This window comes from Empidonax traillii, unplaced genomic scaffold, assembly GCF_003031625.1.
Source record: "Empidonax traillii isolate 1590-97213 ecotype Southwest subspecies unplaced genomic scaffold, ASM303162v1 scaffold374:size1477467, whole genome shotgun sequence".
NCBI lineage: Eukaryota > Metazoa > Chordata > Aves > Passeriformes > Tyrannidae > Empidonax > Empidonax traillii.
Genome location: NW_020955567.1, coordinates 1,452,442 through 1,477,505, shown reverse-complemented (window position 1 = coordinate 1,477,505; position 25,064 = coordinate 1,452,442). Strand labels below are relative to the sequence as shown.

At 34.7% G+C, this 25,064-nt stretch overlaps 1 protein-coding gene across 4 annotated transcripts in view; it reads right to left on the bottom strand.

Annotated features, from left to right (window-relative positions):
- Nucleotide 1: 1 nt before the first annotated feature.
- Nucleotides 2-25,064, bottom strand: part of ADAMTS20 (ADAM metallopeptidase with thrombospondin type 1 motif 20) — a 62,669-nt gene continuing 37,606 nt past the window's right edge. For 2 of the 4 annotated variants that reach the window (XM_027892915.1, XM_027892918.1), the window contains 17 exons: nucleotides 19,549-19,694; nucleotides 17,995-18,176; nucleotides 17,763-17,899; nucleotides 16,493-16,610; nucleotides 12,769-12,864; nucleotides 11,359-11,525; nucleotides 11,121-11,250; nucleotides 9,894-10,020; nucleotides 9,025-9,235; nucleotides 8,345-8,509; nucleotides 7,489-7,653; nucleotides 5,680-5,802; nucleotides 4,227-4,334; nucleotides 2,940-3,104; nucleotides 2,380-2,670; nucleotides 1,889-2,050; nucleotides 2-407 (listed from right to left, as the gene is read on the bottom strand). In XM_027892915.1, the coding sequence (XP_027748716.1) occupies nucleotides 222-407; nucleotides 1,889-2,050; nucleotides 2,380-2,670; nucleotides 2,940-3,104; nucleotides 4,227-4,334; nucleotides 5,680-5,802; nucleotides 7,489-7,653; nucleotides 8,345-8,509; nucleotides 9,025-9,235; nucleotides 9,894-10,020; nucleotides 11,121-11,250; nucleotides 11,359-11,525; nucleotides 12,769-12,864; nucleotides 16,493-16,610; nucleotides 17,763-17,899; nucleotides 17,995-18,176; nucleotides 19,549-19,694 (2,679 nt within the window). In that variant the 3' untranslated portion in view covers nucleotides 2-221. The remainder of the gene's footprint in view (nucleotides 408-1,888; nucleotides 2,051-2,379; nucleotides 2,671-2,939; nucleotides 3,105-4,226; nucleotides 4,335-5,679; nucleotides 5,803-7,488; nucleotides 7,654-8,344; nucleotides 8,510-9,024; nucleotides 9,236-9,893; nucleotides 10,021-11,120; nucleotides 11,251-11,358; nucleotides 11,526-12,768; nucleotides 12,865-16,492; nucleotides 16,611-17,762; nucleotides 17,900-17,994; nucleotides 18,177-19,548; nucleotides 19,695-25,064) is intronic. The other 2 variants (XM_027892916.1, XM_027892917.1) reach the window with 2 other exon arrangements.

Here is a 25,064-nt window from a genome sequence, read left to right as displayed (position 1 = left end):
CATAATCTTTTACAGAACTTAATAATGTTCCCACTGAAGGAAATGGCTGCTTCTCTTATATTCAATGACTGCAGGAATAATGTCCTAATAAGAATAGATAGACTGTGTTCCACATGCATTATTATTTCACTGTTATCAAATCAAATAATAATATAACATTTAAAAGACAAGGGAAAATAGAGTGACACAAAGAACAAGAAAGCAAAAAATATTAGTGAATGCTATCGTACCGATTTCCACGGTCCCCGATGCCATGAAACATCACCAGGGCAAGAATGCACATTACATTGCGCCATATTAGGTGGCTTGTCTAGAATTTCACAGTTTTGATCACCCAACATTTGGCCAGTAGGAAGCTGACAAATCACCAGTCTTGTTTTTATTCCATCTCCACAAGTCTGAGTACACTGAAATACAGAATTTTATATGCAATAATTTTCTTAAGAGAGTCATCACATACCATTAAACCAAAAGATACAGCAATTATCAGTACATGCTATTATTTACTATGCTTATTTCCATGTTCCCCGACAACCTGCTCAAGAATAAGGACTTAAAAGTCTAATCTCATGTAATGAAAAAAATTCTCTCACCAAAAGATTTACCAAACCACTTTTTTATGATTTATCAAGTAATTTTCTGCAGAAAGTCTCAGATTCTACTCTGTCAGAGAGAAGTAAACATTTGTGAGAATAAATGTGCATGTATATCTTTCTTTACTAAGAGGAAAATATGGAAATTTGTCTTAAAACTAGTTTTTGCTGCCAGACACTGTGCAGAAAACTTAGAAAACTCAGACACTGGGCACAGTTTTACATAGTTTAATTTATGGTGACTAACTGTAAAATACCTATAGGATGTGTTTTCTGGGTTTCAGTTTGCCTGTAATTCTGCAATAGCAGACAAAATTACTAATTCTCATTCCTAATGAGCTAATAAAACCAATCTATGATAGTTTATAGCATTTTACTGTATTCCAAAGGATTCTAAATTAGACAAAAACTACAGCATCTGCACTAACTGTATCCCAAGTCTGTGGCTATAGACAGAAAAAAAATGACACTCAGACTGACCTTGAAAACTTAATGGCTAAATCTGGACAAAATGAGGGCAAAAAAAGTAAAATAAAGAAGTTACTCAATCAGTTTTTCTTCTTTTTTCAACTTAACACATTGATTTATCAAGAATAAGAAAAGTGGGCAGGAATCACATGAATCTAGATTAGAATAAATGCAAAACTAATCAGTTTTATCTCTCTCCATAGCGTTTGAGCAAGAACGTGTGGTCGAGATATGACATCACATGGCATGGAGAAACTGCTCTTTATCCAATAACGTAAAATGCTTCATCAAAACATTCTAAGCCAGGCACACCTTTTAGATGCCTGATTATATTTCCATACTTCTAATTTGTAACTACAAATCAGTAGCTCCTACTACTTGCAGTTACTCTAGTCAGTATCTATGAAATTAGATGTAATGAAGTTTCTCTACAACTTCTTGTGCTCATTTTTTTCTTAGACTAGCTATTGCACTGAAGTTTTTCTGCATACAATTCATCTTTTTGTAACAGACTATAATTTTGTATGTCTCAAGATTCAAGATGCTACTGCAACACTATTCTTAGCCTCACACAATACTTTCTTCTTTTGGATGTTTGTTTACACCACTCACATTTCCACTACAGTTCTGGATTTATATTTACAAAGTTTCTATTACATTATACATATACTACATTTATATTTACAAAGTTTAGACAGGTTGAAACTCACTCTTTTTAAATAAATTAAAAAAAGGTGTTCAGTTCCACTCACAGTCAAACAAATACGTTTCTATTTCTAAGCTTATGTGGTAAACAATGTTTCCCCTTGAAAGTGAAATGCTCTTACTTCTCCCCAATTCCCAAAGTTCCACCGTGGGCAGGGTCCAGAATCACAGTGTCTTGACTCTGGAGGTTTTGTTGTCTCATCACAATAACTAGCACTTCTTCCTTCCTCATCTTGACATACTACAACTCGACGGTGAAATCCACCTGCACAAGTACTAGAGCACTACCAAAACATGTAAACATATGTATCGCCATTCCATGACCAGAAAAAGGTAAAATATGTTGGTTAAAACAACTTGGTTTTAAATGTTAACTTTCAAAACTAAAACTTGCAAATAAAAATGACTACTATGTAGAAGTATTTTAAGCTTGAAATCACTGAAAAATTACATTAAGAACTGAATATATTCTGAAAACAATAACAACTGCAATAATAATAATTTTTAAAACTAATGTGCATCTCTTTCAACCAAGTCTGTACTGCAATAACGTTTCTAGAAATGTTAATACACGTGAGAGAATAGATAATTATATTCTAAAAAAATTTCTTACTGCTCCCCAGGGTCCAGTTCTCCATTGATATCCTTCCACAGAGGGACGGTTCCACTGGTTTAAATTGTCTTGTGGAGAGTGTATTGGGAGGTAATCTATTTCTGGAAAATGGCTTGGAGGGTCGTGCATTTTTGGAATATGATGGTAAACAGGTGGACATGGTGGCATGTTACATTCTTGTTCCTTAGATGGTCGGCCTTCAGGATCACAGTAATTCTCATTGATTTGTTGATTATAGTTGACACAGATAACTTGTCTTGTTACTATTCCACTATCACACGTAACTGTGCACTGACCAAAAAATTAACACAGTGTTTGTAACAGCAAATTGACAATTAATAAGCAAAGACATTTATATTTACTTTTGATGAGAAGAAACATACAGTTTGTTTTTTTCAAGGAATAATCAATTATTTTCAATATAATCAATTTCAATCACACTTGCACAAAGTATGAACTTCCAATTTCTAAACAGGGACCAATAAACTAAATAACTAAATATAATAAACTTTGGCCAATAAACTAAATAGACATTAAAAAATTTTACCATTAATACTTACAGGGGACCAATTTCCAACTTGCCACTCTCCACATGGGCTAAAGCAGCTTGCAGTTTCAGCTGGTCGTGGTAAATGAGCACAGAAAGACTCATCGGCTATTCCTCCATGAGCATCTCTACAACTCACATAGCGAGCACGATCACCCTTCCCACAGGTTGCAGAGCACTGTCAGAGAGCAATCCAAGCTCATCACACTTTAGGAGAACAAACCAAGATCATGCAAGCATCTAAAATACTAACATAGCTTAGTATCAACTTGGCTTCAGAACTAAATTAGTTTCACAATAATAGAACCATGCATCCAGAAAGGAAAGTGAAATACTGCTGGATGGTATAGGCCTTAAGAATTCCTGTTGGCTTGGAACTGAATTGCACAGCCTCAATTCTCATGAAGCAACTCGGTGTATATAAACGGGCAGCATTTACATTATAACAGGGAATAATTTTACACAGTTACAAAGGCAATTTTTTGATTTACTAACAATAGAAACATCAGTAACTTCCAGAACATTTTAGTTATTACACAGTGATGAAATATTTACATCAACTATTAAAACAAAAACTGATTCACAATTCACTTGCTATTATGGTTTGTATTAGCATATTCCATTGAGCCCCTTCTGATGCCTTTGTATCTGAGGAGTTCAAGGTGGATTTAGTGAAGAGTTGCTGAGTAGCCTCAGTCCATGCACTCTTTACTGCTATGTGCAAAGATAGAAGATATCATACACAGACACACACACATTTTTATAGATCATTTTAAAATTTTACTTTGCTATCAAGTAAATCTAATTTTCCACATTATCAAAATAAAAAACTCTTCCACTGAAGAAAGTTTGTGTAGGAACCATTATCACAATGTTGATTTTACAAAAAAATGGCAAATTAGACCTTTAAAGATCCAGACTGTTTAATATTACTATTCACATAAAAGATTTAAATTATATTTAAAATCAAAGACATTCTCCATAGTCAGAAAGTGATCAATTACTTTTAAAAACACTTCCTATCACACTCTCAATCATATGAAAACTAATTTGTTCAGAATCCCAGCTCCTAGAATCCTGACTTTTTCCTCTTATTTTCCCTGATTAAATATGAAGCACATGGTTTGCTGGGAGCATCGTCCTTAAGAAACAGGCCCTTTTCTTAAAAATATATTAGAATTCCTTTTTAATTTATCCCAAATAGATTTAAGTCTGAAAAATATATTAATGAGAGCTTTATGGAAAAATAGGTCAATGATTGGAGGACTGCTCTGCAAGATGTGACTGCTACATTACATACTGGGGTCCATGATCCATATCTCCATTGGGTCACTTTCCCAACATGAACTAGAGGAAGTGATGTAGTCCATAATTTTGTATTTTCTGGACAAGAGGGCAATTCACATTCCTGTGGGGGTGAGAAAAAAAAAAAAACTTTCAAAATATACATTTTTGAAGAGCCAAATGTAAAGCAAAAGGCTCTGCAGACATAGATCCTACTTTTACAATAACTTAGTGTTCATTAATAAGAAAATAACATTTGCTAGCTTCTCCCTGGAGTTATTCAGAGACTTTTCATTGAATTATTTTGTTTTGTTTCAAATCAAGAACCAAAGAAATTTTATTTGAAGTTAAAACTGCATAGTAATAACTAATAATATTGGCATTTGGAGAAAGAACGGTTTTGGGTAACTTGCTGGAGACAAGGGACATAGATGTTACAGCGTCCTGTTTCATACCACAGGTAGTACTGAAGAAGTCAGCAAACACAGTGGCTATGCTGTTCTGTCCTTTATACCTTCAGCTACTGAGAACACAAAGTTGCCCAGTTTCAGTCAGTAGCCAAACAGGCACCACAATTGAAAATACAAAGCATGTGTTTTCATGTGTAAGTAGAAATTAATTTCTATCCATTAACTGGCTTTTATATTTAGAAATCTTATTCAAGAAGCCATGTACCAGATGGCTGGTAACTTGTGACTGATTTACTCTGGACCATAGAATGCTTTTTTTCCCCTCTTCTCCTCGAGACAAAAGGCAGAATATGTGCTTCACAAGATACAGGGTTTCCGGTTTAGCTGGACTGCCATGAGATGTATCAATGTGGTAGTCACATTGACATATTAATTAATAGCCTAAGACACCAATTGCTTTTAGGTAAAGATAAACCCACTGACTGTATTAAAACCACTTCTTCTGAGAAATGACGTTACTTAACTTAAGTGAAGTGATGAAGTAAATAAACCAAGGTAAGAAGAAAAGGTAAGGAACCATATTGAATCGTAATCCATTTCTACAAAGTTTTTAATTAGTATTATTCCAGCAACTGAATCTTTCTTTAAGTAACCGTGTTGTTCTTTTAAGAACTATATACAAGTAGAATTTTAGGGAATACCAAGCCAGTTAGGTGCTATTATTTACGAAGCACGAAGGAAAGCAATGCCCTTATAATATTCTACAGGTTGGAGCTTCTCCTGCTCCCAATTAATCACAGGCCTTTGGATCCCTTCAAATCATATACCTTAACCCTTTGATCATATACCAAATTTTCAGACCTCCAATGTCCAAATTACTCTTTCTTTGCTTTATTCGTGATGCTGAATTTGACATTTGTGAAAAAAAACAGACAGTTTCAACATTTTTTTTCTCATTTTAGAACTTATTTCCTCCAAATTCCCTCAAAGAGTCAAGTAGACAACACTTGTATTTTAGACGCTTTTAACTAAGAAGTAGAGAGGGTTTTTTTAACTTACTTGGTTATCTCTAGGACGACTAGCAGCATTGCACTCCCTGTCATCACTTAAAATAGCACGGTAAGTCCCAGTTACACATTTGACTGCACGCATCTGGTATCCACGTCCACATGTTACAGAACACTGTTAAAGTCAATAGTTTCACATACTTGAAATGGCACCATTTATAATCAAATTTAACTTTTGTTAAATCTCCTATTTTAAGACACTTTCCAGGATGAATAGCAATGACTACTGAGATGGTGTTAACTTGCTTTGTGGCAGACCATAAGGTACTTAAACAGTGGCCATAACACAACGTTTTGGCTATTGCTGAACAGTGTTTGTGCAGGATAAAAACTTTCTCTCTTTCTCCCCTTCTATCCCCTGCAGTGTGCAGGCTGGAGGTGGGCAGGAAAGAACACTGCCAGAACAGCTGACTTGACCTGATCAAAGGGACAATTTGTGCTATATAATGCCATGCTCAGCAATAAAAACTTGTGTAGTGAAAGTAGAGGTGGAGGAAAGTGGGAGTAAGGAGTGGCTTCCAAATGAATCAGTAGTTGCAGCTGTTACATGTCTCTCTTCATCATAGAGTTTGACAAGAGCATACGAACAGAAGGCAACTAAAATGTTAGCTGGCTGAAAAGAATGTGACACAAATCCTATCCTATAAATGTTCTAGTTCAAGCCCAAATACTTGGGAAAACTCGGCTGTGAATGGCTATTACCAAATGGTAAAGCAGAAAAACTTCAATAAAAAGCTCTGCTCCAGTGATATGGATTGATAAATTGCTTGTACAAGCTATTCAGTAAGATATTTTTAATTCAGAACAATTCTATCATGGGACTGAATTAACTTTATATTTTATTTTTTTTATTTAGTTTGTAGGAATGGAAAGTCATCACCTTGAGATCAAAAGGTTACACAAAAGGAATTCAACATTCAACAGGGTGGTTGTCTCTAAGGTAAAAATAGTAAAAAAAATAAAACAAATTCTAGTGGAAAATATATTTAATTTCCAAAGATATATTTATTCTGTATTTTACTAAAAGATATGTAAAAAAATAAGTATCAGCTGCTCTTCAATTATAAATTCCTGCTAACATACAAAAAAACATTGAATAATCTAACACTTCTGTTGGTTTGAATAACCTGATCTTATAAAAGCTAATGAAATTGAGTACCTTATATTTTTTTTAACTAATTCTCATTTGGGGACAAAATGTTCTTTTGCAAATTTATTCACTTTGTTCTAGAATTTTGAAGCCACTCTGGTATACCTTACATGAGTATCATTACACACAGGAACATATATTTCAACAGCATTTTCACATAAAGAGATAGCAGGTCTTTTATCACTGAAGGTAAAAACAAAACATAGCAACAAAATACTAAATTGTGTACAAAAGTACAAAATACTAAGTTTTGCCTGCTATTATTAGCATATGCACTTCTATGATCTTAATTGTAGCTATCACTTGAATATGCATACTCCCCTATAAATATTTGGTCTTTTATCTGTCTTTTTCATTCAAACAGTTTGCTATCCATATCTTCATTATTTTGGTGATGTGACACAGCGATGCGCAAAAGCATCTTTGATATTAAGGCTCAGGATCAATGACTATTTTAGGCATATAACTTACATGTGGGTGTTCCTAAATTACAAGTTAGAAAGCCAAAAGGATCCTGCAAAGAAACATGTGAACCAATTCAATTGAAACAACTCCTTAAAGATTCAACTAAAATGTTTAAAAGCTACTGTCTTGTGATCACTCATAGTATGAACTATAAAAGAAAGAAGCTAGGAATCCTTATGTACTCACTGATCCCCAAGGCCCTACTTGCCAAGATGCACATTCACGAAGTTCACATGGTGTCACTGATTCTGGTCTGTCATTTGGATTACAGAAGTCATCTCTCATTTGTTCATCATTAAGTTGGCACCAGACATGACGATGCTTCATTCCTTTGCCACATGTCACAGGACACTGTAATATTATTAGAATCATCAGTTTGTTAAGACATGAATCTCCATTAATGGCTTCAATTTCTTCTAGTAATTTGTTGGATTTTAAAGACAGCATACATTACAAAAATAGTCCATGAATGTAAGTAGTCAAAAAAACTCTAGTTCTCTTATTTCCTCTAAGCAGTAACTCAAGTGCTAATACAAAGGAATCACTATTAAGATTCTAGAGATACAAAATAGGAGAACTATGTACAGATCATTTATTTCCATTAGAATAAGGAATACTTGTTTAAAATATGAGTACATATATCACAGCTTTCACTGGAAAAATGATTCTTTTATATCCATATAATCTGTAATAAAATGAATATAATTTTGTTCTTCAGTTGGCTGTATAGTTCTCTTTGCCTCATAAAAAAGGAAGGCATGCATATTACTGTAAATAGATTTACTTTAAGTTGCTTCACTACCTCATATTAGTGAAACAAAATCTAGGAGAAAAAATAAATTCTAGAAGTGTTTTACAGAAGTTCTGATGCAATTTTTTTTCTCATACATCTGGGATGCGTATCAGCTAAATCATAAGACTTCAGAATTTTTACTGCTGTGTACCCAAAAATAGAATAAAAAACCCTAAACACTTAATGCAGCTTATTTTAATATTGATGACCAGGACCAAATGTGCCTTAAGTTTTCCATGGTTTCATTACCTCACTCCATTCAGTAACTGACCAGCTTGGACATAGGAATTCATTGCAACTCTGTGTTACAACTTTTGGAAGTTCCTGGCATTCTCGGTCAGGAAGATGACGACCCAAGTTATTCATACAAAAAGCTTCTCTGGTTCTGACACCTCTTGCACAGCTCCTGGAACACTGCAGTGTACAGACAATATTACAAAACAGGAAACAGAATACTATAAAACCAGGTCAAAATACATTATTACTCTTAAATGTGTAAGACATTATAGATTGTGCTAGACGAATGTGTCCTGCCTATAATGCACAGACTCATAATATGTCCATTTGAGATGAATTCAGCACTTTGTTTAGTAGTTCCAAGATAAAACTCTTGAATGAAGAATAAAACTGAACTTGTACTTACTTCATTTCTCCAAAATACCCTCAGAACTAAATTATTAAGACTGTAAATAAAACATACATCTTTAACTACCAGACCTCTGCTGACTTCAAAAACCAAGTTGCAAACAAGCTACAGTTTCTTATGAAAGTATGAGGAAGTTGTTGAAATATAAAGATTGGTAGTAGCTGTTTCAATAAATCTGTATTTGTCAAAGATTTTTTCCTTTTAGTTAAACTGAAAAAAAAAAAATTGGTATGAATGCTAAGCAGAACTATAATGGTACAATTATAAAGTTTGTAATTTGTACCTCTGACCATTCTGTGTAGTGCCAGCTTGTTAACATACAGTCACCATGGCAGGGCTCTCTGGTTGGTGGTCTCTGCTGGTCAGCACAGTACTTATCATCCACTGGAGCACTGAGTCCTTTTGAAATAGAGTATTTCATGCAGCGGATCTCAATAGACCGATAACCTGGACCACACCTTGTTGTGCAGTCACTTTTGCCAACATTGTGCCACCTACAAGGACAAACTGTTGTAGAAAGCTAACTATGTTTTAAAAAATATGAACATGGCAAATAAAGCACTCAAAGAATGTACCAAGGATTATAATGTAAATACAGATGTGCATTTTAGGGAACAGATAGAACTGTAAAGTCTCTCATGACTGGAATTTTCAAAGCAATATAAAAGGATTTGACTCATGGGCTTAAAACAACTTCTTAAACTTAAAGGATCTTTTGTCTCAATCTCCTAGGTGACTTTGAAAAATGTAAGCTATAATTCTAACTCTTCATCCTCTGAATACTTCAGCATGGGTTTTCTTGGAGTGCAAAAACACAAGTCTGTTTCAAATTAGTTCCAGTCGTGGGTACAATTCTGATGGAAAATATTTCCCACACGACGATACAAGTTTTTTGCCAGGATATATAGAATAGATTCACAATCCTAACACGAGACTTTGTACTTTTCCAATAAAAATTAGAAAAATACCCTAGCTCTACTTAGATTCAGAGGTGTAAATATAATGTACTCCATTATGCCAATAGATTTGAGGAGAAGCAGGAGAGATGGATAGAGGATAAAGCAATCTGAATTACTTTGTTTCAATCTCAATCTCAATCAATAAAAACATATAAGACCATAATAGCTCCATCAGTTAGGAACCTCTGTTTACCTTAATTCACACTCCGTATTACACTCCTCAAAGACACTTGGTACAGTGGGTATAAGTTCACATCTTTGATCAGACACTACCACACGATCACTTTTACGTATACATGTCATTCTTCTTCTTCGGATACCTTGAAAAAGCACCAAAAAAAGCAAATAAGGGGCTAAAATAGGAGTACCTTATGGATTCCATTCATCATTTAGGAATTTAACTGAGATACCCCATTAATACTAATCACTGTATACCGCAGATTCTGCCCAAGCATGCTGACTACGTTCCAGGTGGCGAACAACCTTGTCCCAGTGATCTTTGCCATCTCCCAGCTGTCCTACAGTGGTCTTACAGGATATCAAATTCCAGTGAACTACAAAAGTGCAACACTCCATTCACTCATCAGGCTGAGTATTCCAAATGTATCGTGTCTGTCCTTTGCTAATTAACATATTTTCAAACTACGATGTCAACTAAGAGGTTGTGATCCTTTCCTTTAAGGAAGCTGAAAATTTGATCACAGGCCACCTAAAAGATACCTGAGTGTTGGGAGAAGTAGCACAGTTGACAGATGTTCTGCTTCTCTAGCACATGAGAATGTCTACAGCGAGACTCAAAACCCAAAGAAACTCATCATCACATAACTTGGGGCTTTTCTAGCACCCACTAATAGGACCTTGGGGCTTTTCTAGCACCCATCTGTCAAAAAGCTCTGTACTACACTTTTATACACACATTTCATAAATATTGTGCCTTTATTTTTACACTGGAATGGCCTATAGAATAAGAGTTCAAAATAGTAAAACATATATTTAAAGAGTTTTATCTCATGTAGCAGATAATGAAAAAAAAAAAAACACAAATAAATGTCTAAGAAAAATATTAGGCAAATCAGTGACCATCTCGAAACAGGATAATGCAAGCCTAATGCATATTAGTAGATATACAGTGCCGCTTTCTCAGGATGCATTAGACTTGATTCAACTTTTTTTTTAATAAACCACTCCTTATGTTTACAAATGTAGGTTTAAGTATAGAATTGCACTGCATAAGTACTGAAAATAGCAAAAACAAAAATCAGAAGCTGTTCAGTCCTTAAAGGCTCTGTGCAGTTAAAGCTTACTGAGAGTAACAAATTTCTTCCTTACAAATAGGGGTGAAAAATCAGAGTACTTAGGACTAGTCTCATGCTAAATGCCATCAGGTCTTTGGTTCTGGTGAAAAAATAATTCACAGTACCTTGGCACATCCTGCTGCAGTCTTGCCAGGGTCCATAAGGATCCCACGTAAATAAATCACTTCCATCTTCTATTGGGACATTGAATGAATAACGCACATCAGGGTTGTATAAATTCCCTACACACAAAACCTTGATGAGATAAAATGATAGCTGTTTTTCAGTGAATATGAAGATAAAATTATGAACATAATGTTCATGTAGGAAATTTTCAAACTTAGGAAAAAAGTAAACATGCACCTGTAAGGTTAGCTCCTCTTCGACTCTATCAGTGCCGTTAATTCGTTCTATCGTATTGTTTGACCCACTGTACTCAAAAATGGCTCCTTTTATATTGATTTCTCTTTTTGACATGCTTACAACAAAGTTTCCATTCAAGATAAAATTTCCATGAATATCTGATAAAGCTATAAGTGAAATAAAGCATCTATTTAATTAAAAGATTCTCTCAATAAAAACTCTTAATAATATAGCTTCTTATCAACACAGCTTTATTTTAGCCCATGTATAAAGTCATATCAAATAGTTTCTAATGAGTGAATTCAATCCGAATCATCAGTAACTTTCACCTGAGCAAATTGTCATGGATTTTCTCTGCATTATATGACTTTAATAATATTTGTTCTGCTAAAGGGCTGAATGCAGTCATGATTTCTAAATTTGGTTAGATTCTGCTATGTTGAAGGAAACAATAATTGTCTGTATTTCTGCCCTATTCTACAGCACACATCCTTGCATTTGCTAGAGCTACTTCTAGTGAAGTGGTTTTTAAAAATAAACTTGAAACTGAAAATAAATTATTAAGGATTTATGATAGTCATTTAATACAATGACCAATTTACAATAACGAAGATGAATGACAAGTTAAAATTTTTTGAAATCAGGTAGAATTTGTAGTACAGCCATGCTATTCAGGTATTACTACATTTGAAATGGTAGCTAGAGTTGGGGGTAGGGTTGTTTTTGTGTTATGCAAGCTGCATATGTAACAAGTGGGCAACAGTTGACAAGGAAAACATTTTGAGAATTCTAAAGTTTGTTGACTAGGATGAAAATGGAAGAAGAGACAGGAGGTAAATATTCATCAATATTTTTTCAGGCACTTCAGTTACCACTTAACTACTGTGAAATAGAACAACCAAGATTTTTGGTACAATGTGCTTATGAATTCTCTGTTACCTGCACACAGATACAAATTTATCAACGATCTTTATACTCAGACATGATAGAAAAAGAGAAATATGAGATAACTGATAAGTTTGCTGATGGTCAGATTGTTTTGTTTGTAAAAAAAGTGTATGCTTCCAAGATTTAAAACAACAAATACCTGCATTATTCCTGAGTTCACTTGTGGAGTTTTAATTAACACTATGACAACTAAGTAAAAAATTGACAAAATGATGCCGCATGCTATAATTCCTCTTATCTGACAAAGGAATGCATTCCTTTAAGAATTAGAAACCTAACAATATCTCACTCATTTTTATGGCAACTAATATCTACTGAGAGACTCAGGCAAATGAAGATACACAGTAATTAGATATTTCATCTAAAATCTTTATCAGACTTCTGATAATACACATCTCTAGGAAAGATCCCCGGCAAGAGCACAAAACCTATCCACCAATGTTGTACATAGGAGGCTTTTACCAAGGTAATTGTCATCTTCTGGTTTCCCTGAGTAGCTGTACTGTCGAATATCAATGTTTGTTGCTCCTTTGGGAATATTTACTACAACATTGTAACCTGCAATGTAATTATTCACAAATTAATTATATAGAAAAATAGTCAAATACTAGTAAATATGAACATAGATTTAACTAGTTTTATTTGTAAAACCCTACAGTGCACCAGAGACAACCAATGCTGAATGCCCTCATGTTCTAGGAAGTGTTAGGTTCTGTGTTCAGAAATGTAAATTCAAGTCTTTACCACTAACATGAGTTTAACCTACTCAGAGAAATCCCTAGAGAGTAGCACTACTCTAGAAAGCACTCAAGTACATCAAGTAGGACTCAGAAAACACTGTTACTCCTCAAAACTTAACCACAAAACTTTTATAGAAATCTGAATAAGTCACTTAACATGAAATATCTCAATTTTCTGTTTATACAAGCAAGGTAGTTTTTCTCTCACAAGAGTATTTTATGACAGCACTTTAAAGAATGAGTCTTAAATAATAAGAATGTAATAAAATAATAATAAAAAGTAGGAGTCTAAAATATTGCAGTGCTGCAGGCTGTATGCATAGGTAGATGTTTCAGTTAAACTAGCCATGCTTGATCCACATTCTCCTGCTTAAAGGCTGACTGCACTTCCTTTAAAATACAAACGCTTCACAAATGAGCCATCGTTACTTGTTATATCTCCAATTACTATTATGGTAGCCCTGTCATGAGGTAGCAAACTAAGGTGCATTGAGATCTACTTTTTAAAACAGTCACTCTGCACATAAACATAGGTTAAAAAAACCCAACCTGTTTCTCACAGATATTAATCACAAATTCTAAAGGATTCTTAAAGCTGAGAGAAACTGAGGAAGGCAAACACTGCAAACAAATAATAAAAACAAACATGCAATCTGAAGTATTAATATAAGCTCTGATAACTTTTCCACCTATTTCACTGTGTTTAACAATCTTGCTGGGATTTAACTTTACTTGACTCAACTCTGTGGGTAAAAATTTAAACGACAATATTCTTTTCATTTTGTATTAGGTTTGGCTGGGATAGAGTCTGTAGTAGAGTCAGTAGCTGGCATTGGGCTGTGTTTTGTATTTGTGCTGGAAAATGTTGATAATTCAGGGATGTTCTTGTTATTGCTAAGCAGAGCTTACATAGCGTCAAGGCTTCTTCTGCCTCTCATACCACCCCACCAGCAACAAGACTGAGGGTGCACAAGAACTGGGAGGGGACATAGCCAGGAAAGCTGTGTCCTGGACAACTGACCACAGGAATATCCCAAACCACAGTGTCATGCTCAGCATATAAAGCTAAGGAAAAGGAAAGGGGGATGGTCGAAGTAATGGCATTTGTCTTCCCAAGTCTCTGTCACCTGTGATGGAGCCGTGCTTTCCTGGGGTTGAAAACCTGCCTGTCCATGGGAAGTGGTGAATTAATTCCTTACTCTGCTTTGTGGCTTTTGCTTTACTTATTAAACTAAATTGTCTTTATCTGAACCCATGAGTTTGCTCACTTTTACTCTTCCGATTCTCTCCCCCATCCCACTTGGAGACAGTGAATGAGTGGCTGTGTGGTTCCAGCTGGGGTTAAACCACGAAAAATTTCATAACTCACTAACTTTCCAGTGCTTTTAACTTATTAAAACTATGCCATGCATTTAAATGAAGATTTCTAATTACAGGTCTATCACATTTACCAGCTGGGGGCAGCACTGCAACTGCAAATTGACACTGCAAGCTCCGGATAAATACAGTTTGATCCATCTTCCAGCATACTGGGACAAAAAACCAAAACACACTCAAAAAAGCCCCTCATCTCATACAATAAAGACCTTGTGACAATGCAGTGAAAGAAGACCAAACATGGGGGGGAATTATAAACAAAACTGAGAATGACCCTTATCCAGGGAATCCTCAGATACTCTAATGGGACGCAATAATAATAGTCAACATAATAATAATAATGTGTACATCATTAGATTACCATTTCCTAAAACAGGAGCCAAGTAAATTAGTGTTCCCCTGTAATGAATTTCTGATGATCACTTCATAATGTTTAAACAGTTACTGACAATATTATGACTGCATGAATACAAACACATACTACAGGCTGCTACTGTCAATTCCAAATCCTGCCTTACAAGTAAAATGACTGATTTCAGTGTGAAATGGAACCAAATGAAGTTAAAATCAAAAGATCAAGTGCACAGACTGTGGCATACTTATCTTGTTATTCTAATTCAGAAGTTTTTTGAAAAAGAACATTTCCTCAGACAATGTCTTCAGTTATCTGCCTAGGTATGTCTTAGGCCTCCCATGGATGCTGGAGTTTTTTAATGGTCATCTAACTACAACCTTGTTTGCATTGCTGTACTCCTAGTTGAGCATGCCTAAATGATAATCCCGAATGTTTAGCATAGTGTCCAGTAGTATCATCTTTTATATTCTATAATTCCAAGAATTTGAACATAATTTAAACATTCAACTAAATGCAAAGCCAAATAGTAAATCAAGGTTTTCCTCATCCCAAAACATGGGGCTTTTTTCCCCTCCAATTTCAATTTGAAGCAAATAAGTCTGTGACGATGGAAAGTTGATGAACAGTAAGAGAGTGACACTCACAACCATATTTGCATAAATGGCAGTTTCACATAATGGTCACTTGAATTGTAATGAATGTATTTGTGACAAAATTTATCCACTGCCTATAAGCAGCTTCTCAGGACAGACTCAAGAAAAAATACATGTATTTGTATGGTAAGGGTACCTGTATCCCACCTTCAAGATTTCTGGTAATTTTCAACTGGTGGAAGCCCTCTACCACAGAAAAGAAAATCCAACAGGACACTTGGCATACTTTTCTCTTCACCAGCAACTCCTTTGTTCTATGATGATCCTATTTGGCAGCTCTCTGGGTATCATTTTCATTTCGCCTATGATCTCTTCCAACCAGTGAAGTGGCATGAAGGAGCCTTTAGGCTGATATCAACCTGGAGAGTTCTGTCCTTATGTTCTGTGCTCTAACTACTTAATTGCACTGCTACACACATATAATAATCTCTCCATACTTTCCAAAACACACTACATATAGAAGAATTATCAGTAGCTCTGTTAGAGAAACTAAATCAAATAAATAGGAAATACCAGGGTTATTCAGAAGATTCTCATTCAATACCTGCCAGTGAAGAGGAAAGAACATAAATATTGCTATCCCTGTTCTCTGGAAAGATAAGGTTCACATTTCACAGGCTATTTTCTTCACTATAGGAGAAAAGGAACCTCATCAGCTGCTCACAACAGACTTCTTTCTATTTCTTCACACAATCAAAAGGAGACATTGGAATATGTCCTTCAGCTGCATAGTTTCAGACAAGAGAATGAAAAGTACAAAGCAGGAAGCATTCTTCCTTTTAAAATACTTTTACTCTCAGTATGTCTTTTACTCATGCCTTTTGCTTTGACCTTGGGGCAGACTGATTTTTTTTGCCACTTGAATGGGTTACTATGTCACAATGCTTGCCCCTGCATCCTTGAGAGGGAATGTGACTGAAAATTAGAAATATTTTTTGTTGATAAAAGCCCTAAAGAACATACACTGACATCCTACTTCCTTAAATGTAAAGCATAATTTCTAAGCCATACTGAAATGTGCATCAAGATTTAGAAAAAAAACAAAAAAAACCCAAACATACCATAATGAGCACTGTTGAAAGTACCTGCAAGTGTCTTACATGAAGAATTATCACCACCACAGATTCCACACTTGTCTATCCTTGCCTTGGAATTCAAAACGTGATCACAGCCTGCTTGCTACAAAAAATAAAAATAATAAAAAAGCCCTGTGTCAGTCAGTCTAATGGAAAACAATGAAAACAAACAATGTAACCTTCCCCCTACCCCAAAATATTCTTGTTCACTATATATAACTAATCTTCCTTGGAAATTCATTAAAAGCCTTTCAAGTTTTTGGGTGCCGAGATATAAGGGCAAAGCACAGTGGTGCTGTTGTATTAAGAATGTACAATCCAAACAGAAGACTTAATGTGTAAAGAACTGTATAAGAATACATAACAGTACGTTAAGACTTTGTATTAAAAAAATGAACATAGTGTATAAATTTTAAGCTATATTTACATTAAAAGTCTTGGAATCCTAAAAGCAGTATGTGTGTGTACATGGTCATCAATTCCTTTAAAGTCTGTCATTACTGCAAAATAAGCAAAGGAATATGCATAGACTATGATGGTTAAACTAACACAAGCACGATTTTTGTTTATGTATCTTTACTTAAACTTCCCTTTTTATTGAACTACGATAAAAAGAACAGTTCTCTGGCATTTCCTCTTGATCCAACACTATAAAAAGAGCTACATATTCTCCTCATCCTGAATTTACTCAGTTTCATTGCAATCAGCAGAACAGAACAACCTGGGCTTGACAAAAAAGCCTTCAATTGCTATAACATAGTATCTTGCTTCTCCCAGCAAAATCTAGTGGCAATGCCACAGTTGTTATTAAGCAAAGAATGCTGAATTGATCCCCTTCAGGGGTCAGTTCCTCCTGATTTTACAATGAAATAATAATATTGTAACCTATCTACCCTTGGATTTTCTACTTTTTTACTTCTCTGGTACCAGAAATACAATGGTAATAAACATATAGCACACTCCTTCCTTTTCTTTATGCCCATTTTGGATCAGTTGCTCTCTACCCACTTGGACAATATTAACTCTCTCACATATGAGGCTTGATAAGGCAAGACTCTGGGTCTTCAGACTCAATTATACGTTCTTCACTTAATTGCCTCAATTTCTAGATGTCTAATTTGATAGGGAATAAAATTAGCTTAAGCAAACTCAAAACATCGCATTTTCATTAATGTTTATTTGGATTAATATTAAATATCTACTTTACCATCTGCTAAAATTGATTTTAATAATTAATAAGTTTAGATTTAAATACCCTGCATAAGCCTTGAACACAAAGGTCATTGGTTTCTGCTCCACAGGGAGTACCATCAGCAACTCTGTCCTTCAGCTGATAGTAGGAAGTTGTTCCAGAAACTCGGCAAAAAAGTTTACAGCGATCTTTCATAGAAACTGGAAAGAAAATCCAACAGGTTTCTTGTCTGTTTTAAAACTTTAAATAAAGTAACATATCTATTTTGTTAGTTGAAAAATGCATAATTACTTACTACCGCTGTATTTTGGAACCCAGCGAACCGCAGATGTAAGACCATTGATGTTGAAGTGTTTGCCATCAAACTCAGAGCACTGCTGCTCGCGGAAATCTTTTTTGTCTTTTGGACATGAATCCGTATTACATGACCGAAATTTCATCCTGCGACCGACACAGTACTTTCCTCCATTTCTTGGCCTAAAAAAAAGACACTCATTTTCTAAAATTGCTGTTTTCCATTAAAAGTGGCTCGAGCCACTGATATAAAAGGCAAAATCTCACACAGCATTGTCAGCTATTACTGACTGAAACATATACACTTAACTTCTATTGCACTGCGTATTCATTTATACCCACAAGAAGAAAATGAAACAATCCTTGTGAAATACTACTGCTGAGGTAGGTGGTAACCAAGCTACTGATGTTTATTAACAACTATTACACTTTTACTTCTCTTAGAGTTACAACTGTTTGCCTGGGAAAAAGCATTATTAACTTTAATGTTTTTATTAATTGAGCTAAGATTATAGCCTTATTTTTACAGAAGAAGCATCTCCTCAGCAATTTGAAATTATTATTTTACAGAATGACAAAGAAAGAAGAAAATTAGGAGCTGACATACTCTTTTCTGTAGTCCTAATATTGGTTCAGTTTGGAGATCAAAAGCAATAAAAAGGGAAAATTGTGGAAAATACCCCATTTACTGTAAAGCCTAAAATACATTTCCCAACAGTCATAAATTCTGATGCAAAATAATCCAGTATTAGTATGTTCTTGGGGAAGACAAGAATGTATCAATGGCATATGGACACTATCAATTACTACAGACTAATAGAGGTATATCTAATGGCAATATAGTCTACTGCCTCTTGCTCATCAGAGAAAATAAAATAAAGTGGGGTCATCTGATAGAAGTTAATTTATCCCACTGATAATATTAAGAGGACATGACTTCCTAGAAAAACCCTGAAACAACCTAGGGAGCAGCTGTGGTTCTGCTTCTGGACAAGTTAAGGGTAAAGTTCTCCTTGACTTTTATTACAGAGAACAAAACCCACATGGAATTTTTCGTCAGTGGAAGTTTCTCATTACAAAGGTAAGCTGTAAATAACTGCTATAACCAGTGTTCCTTGTGGGGTGTTACTGGTGGCAGTATTGTGGGAAATCCTTAAATCAAAGCAAATCAAGTGTTTTACTAAAGAAATTAGTGGAGAATACATATATTTATTTTTTCAGCTCCTACTCCAAAAAAGGCATCTCAATGTTTAAAGAAATCTCAACAGTTAGAGTAAATCTTAAAAAAACCAATCAAACAAAACAAAACTGCCAAAATACGTCTTCAGAAACACCTGCAAGTATAAATTATATTGTTTAAAGACAAAGGTGATCTAAAAGTCCTCTGCATATTAGAGTCTGTAGGCCTATATCTCTTTCCAAACACGGCTGAAACAAGCATGTTTTTACTGGTGCTTCAAACTGATTTGCACAGCTCACAATTTTGATTTGAACCAATCCACTCTTTCTTAATATCTTTATTATGCACTAATGTAGAACAGAATAAAAAACATACTCTGGTCGATTACAAAGCCTGGTAGTGCTCTTGATTCCACCTCCGCAAGTTCTTGAACATGAGCTGTAAGGTCCCCATGGCCCCCATTCTCCATCTACAGGACGCATCTCCATTTCTCTGCTCACACAAATTCCACGGCGGCAATGCTGCACAGTTGACAAATAGAATAAAATTTTTAATTCCAAGCAAAAGCTTACTGTATATTTTAGCCACAGAAAGAACAAAATTTAAGAGCTAACTATTCTTATCTGGATTCAAATATTTTCTAAAATGTTCAGTTTCCTTTGAGATAACTTAACCAGTACTCATATTTTCAAAAATGCTGCCTAGACTTCTTTGCTCACTATGAAAGCTACTGGATGCTGAATACATATTTAAGTCTTGTCGCTTCATTCAAATGCCTCTACAAGACTCTTACATTCCTGAATTCCCAGTATGTTTTCTTGCACAAACTTCAAAAATAGATTTACAACTGTCTTTTATGTTTGAGATTTTCCAGTTTAATTTGGAATTCATTAGGATACAAAAAGTGAAAAATTATAACAAACCACCAAGAAAATTGGGGTGTTTTGAACACCTCAAAAGCTAACTATCTAGATGAATTGTTTGGGAAAAGCAGCCAAGCACTTACGACCTTGGTTATGGTAAAGCAAAGTGATGCTAGAATTTCATGTTTGAACTCAGACTTTCACACCTATAACAAAAGGTGTGAAATATTTTATTTATCTTTTACAAAATCTTTTTTATTTACTACTAATTAAAAAAATGTTATTACAATTAAAATGGAATTAATAGTTAGATAAATAATAACTCTTAGAGCAAGATACTACTTTACAATGTCGATTCTGTTACTTCGGATTTTTTTTCTGGTGAAGAACTAACTATTTCCAACTAAAAATTTACATAAAAGAGTAATTTCCATTTCATCTGCTGGGATTTACATTATTAAGAAGACAAAGATTGCAAAACTATTTTTTTGTGGTTGTGTCAGTTATGAGACCTCAATACACTGTAACTGTGAACTGTTATTATTTATAGAAAGTTGTAGTTACTTTTTTTTCCCAGAAGCATCAAGTGATCTATCTCTTGCTTCTAAATATTTACTGTCCAGTATCTGACTGCACTTCAGTGGTTATTCAAGCAGTAACTGACTAAAAAGTCTAAATGAGAATCTTATGATTAGTGCATGTGTGACTTTTTCCCAAGAACCCGCAGGAATTACCAGCACTAATCCTGTTGATGACTTATGGCAGTTGGAATTCTAATTCACTTGTATGCTTTAGAAAATCTCGAGCAGTATATTTGATCACAACATAGTGGAATAGTTTACATACTAATATAGAATATTTACAAGATACTATAATGTCAGCACAATGTATCCTGCTGACTTCCAAGTGGATAATGTGTCAGCTTTGTCCTGGACTCCAAACACCACTTGAGGCATCACAGACTGCCCATATCTGGAGACAAGACACTGGGTAGGGCTGAATACATGGGGTCAGTGCTTGTACATAATAGAGAGAATTTTTCATTTTAGATGCCTGTTTGCAGATTCAGAATTAGACTGATAATTAATTAGGTTCATTGTCAGGAGGGATTCTCCTAGTCATATTGACAGGGAGTGACTTATTCCATCTTTCCGTGCAGTATGTACATGGATCAGTCATTGGAATCATCAGAGCAGATTATGTTAACTCAACTGCTTATTATTTCTGAAGCTCAGGCTTTGCCTGTCCACAACACAAAACAGCCTTCAATTACTTTAAAGTCTAGAAGGATTTTGGTAACTAAAGTCTCTGGCACATAAAACAATTTCAGAATCTCTGATACACAAAAGATAAAATAATTCAAGGTTTACACCCCTTTTTTTACAACTATATCATTTTACAAATTTATTGTAGGAAGTATCAATTAACATAAATTTTGCTGAACACACAAAAACTGTGTACAATCTTTCTGAATATAGCCAAATGGCACAAAACTCAGAAGTTGTTCAGTGGTTTTATTACTGCGTAAAATAATACCTAAACGCAATTTTTTCGTAATTAGTGTATGCTTTTTTTATATGAATACTTATGTTCTATGCTATTGATCATTTTGCTCTCAAAACAGGAATTTGTTACAGAATCTGATTCTCTTTTCAGGGTTCTGCCTGAGTTCCTAATTCAACTTGATGACAAAACTGCCTGCTTGTATAACTCTTCATCACACCAACTCCTGTGCATAGGCCATACCTTTTAAGCCCTGAATGCCTTTCCCTAAGAATATGATCATTCCAGGTGATCATAAAGCCCAAAGCAAACACAGAAAAAAATCTAGATCTGTCTTTTCATTTAACCATTTAAATGATCCAGTCAATTGGCCAGATCAGCACTTGCTTGATGCTAAGACTAATGCTTTAACTTAACACCAAGAAAAACTACATACGTGTATACAAAGTCTCACAGGAGTGCTTACTGTTAGTTTTTATCAATTTTTTCAAGATGCCCTTACGGTACTGGTACCTTTACATACAAACCTTCTACTACTTAACATCAAGTACATAGCAATAAAAGATAGTGCAGCCATAAGATAAATGAGGAAACATTAAAAACTTTTTAAGTCCTTTCTAAGAACTGTCATTAGCTTTTAAAGAAATAATTTCTTAGACTATAGGTTGAAGATTTTAAATCTTCCCTCACAAAACAAATACTGCATTTTAATATGTGACAATGACCTAGCATTTAAGTTTTTCTTCCATCCAGAAAAACATTTACAGTAACTTGAAGGGAAATTTCAGGAAAAGAGAGAGTTGTGAAATGAAATTTTATATCCATAACAGCATTATTTTGATCCATAAAAATGCAAAGCATATGTTCACATCTGGGATTTTTAACAGTTTATTCAACAAACTTGTCTCAGCTATTATTCTGCTGCATTCCTACTGAAGCAACATGATGAAGTCACGGTAGAAAACTCCGGCACCAGACATGTTCCAGATGTTCCTCTGTGCTTGATTGAATCATTGCTTCACTGAGAATACTGTGATATACAGAACTTCCATAAACTTAAATATAATTGCTGAACAATTTTTTCCTGCATTTTTTATGGCAAATATAATGTATGTATCATGTAAAGTGAGTATCACACTTAATTCCAAACACACTGACTACAGTAAGTGACAATGCTGCTCTAGCCAAGATCAACAATTGGTTTTCTGTCAAAAAGACAGAAATTCTGACCCAAATCTGTATCTAATTATTAAATCTTCAGAGATGAGAGGGAGGGTTAATGATTTAAATTTGGTTTGTATTTTTTAATAACCTGCTTATAATAAACACTTTGACTCTTACCTATGGATTACCCTATGATTTGATAAATTGAGTGCTTCCAACTTATCTCTCACTGAATTTGCCAGATTTCTAGGAAAGCAACTTTGAAAGAAATTATTAAAGTATTACTTGCCAGGCTATGTTTGATTTTGACTGAATCAAGGAGAGTGATAGATACATGCGGAACAGGACTAGAGCTCCTCTGAAATCAAGCACTTCCTACACAGCCTTGTATGACTCACAGCAGGAAAAGAACTCCAAGTTCATTCTTATTGCCTATATTTTCCAGGCTACTCACTCTCCAGAGCAGTTAATAAAATGAGTATACAAGACAGAAACAATGGAGCTTGGAAAGACATCTAACTGAAGCTGTAACCACGGCATCTCAGGTCTCTCTGTAGCATGGCTCCTCAGACAAGTCTAAATTTATAACTCAAATACATTATCTAAAAACCCCACAAATTTTTATTTTTTCAAATTTTCAATTTGTTTTTACAAAAACTCTGCATACTTTATTTTTTCCCTTGAAACTTTTAATTTTCTGTAATTACATCTCATCAGAAAAGTATTTCTGTGAAATCTCAGTTTATAGAAAAAATTCTTGGTTTGAGCCCATACTTTGCTCTGTTCTTACAGTTCAAAAGATCTGCTGCTGCTTTCCAGATGGTGAACATATCCCCCTATCACCCACCTCTGATAAAATCCATCTGAATTTTTTATACATACTTTACATATATACACATAAAATGATTTATTCTTTCAGATAAAATATCTTCATGTATTACATTCATGAGGTAGGCAAGCTATGCAATGATTTTTAATGGAAATCAATACATGAGTAGTAACCTACAATTGAAGAACAGTAAACATATTCCAGAATCAGACTGGTACTTCTTTTACTGTTCAAAGCAATTCTTTGCTGCTCTGCATCCCCATTCTCAATTGTCCCTGTAACCCTATCTTCTGTGTTAAAGTGATGAAACCTTAATTCACTTGATACCTATTCTAGATGCTGGCTCAATATATATCTACAGTGAATAGAAGTGATAAACATTTCTCTAAAAGACACAATGAAACTGTTACTTGTGTCCTGTGAATTCCTTCTTGCTGTTACACAGTTTTTTCCAGACATTTCTTTTCCTATGTTTAAGTAGTGAACTGCCATTATGTAGAATGGGACTGCGCCAGGACATGGAAAAGTTTGGGTCAGAATCACATAGGTACCTCCTACCTCTCCATTCCAATGTCCAAGGAATCAATGCAGTATGGGCATATTTCTATATTCCTCAGGAATATAGGAAGGACCAGAGTGCAACCCTTTCAAGTGCTTCAAAAGGTAATTATAAACCCCCCACACTTTATTGGGTATTTTTGCTGTTATTTTCATAGCAAAACCAACTTGTTCAGAGAATGCCACTCCTAGAAGATAGATGGTTTCAACAACTATTTCTCTTTGGAGATCTCTTTTCTGGGGCGCAAATGTATATCACTAACTCCAACAGATGAGTTATCATTATTGGAATAAATATCATATAAATTACACTGCTAAAAACTGCATCAACTTCATCATACAGAAGCCATGATTCTGAGCCAGGTGTATGTTGGAGATGGATGTGTAAGAAGAGTTTGTATATCAGTTGGCTTGTAGCTAATTTGGTTACATATAGGTCCACCATGAAATGGGATTAAGTATTTTCTCTGAATGTCATCAACCACACTGTGAAAACTGGTACCCTGAGATTTAGAATTTTGTTTGTTTGTTTTTAAATATGAACAAAGATATTCAAAATACCAAAACCTGAATCACTCTCCAAACTCACTCCTTTGGAATTTTAGAAGGTTAAAAAAACATCTCCAAAACTTCTCATGTTTAAGGTATGGAAAAATCATTTATACTATCCCAAGAGGATAAACGCAAGTAAATTTCTTACTACAGAAACTCCCAAAATAAAAGAAACAGATAACAAAATCAAAGAAAGCAACTGAAAACATAATCCAAACAAGAGTCTGCTGGTCTACAGAAATTTCAAAGCACAAAGAAATTTTCAACTGGAACACAACAAGAAAACCCAAGAGGAAGCAGGGCTAGAAGTTCTGCTCTAAGTTCTTCACGTTTCCTAAACATCCCCCAAATTAGCACCTATCTGGAACAAGATAACAAGAATTATGGCTAAGAGAAGAAAACTAGGCCAATTAAAGCAGTTC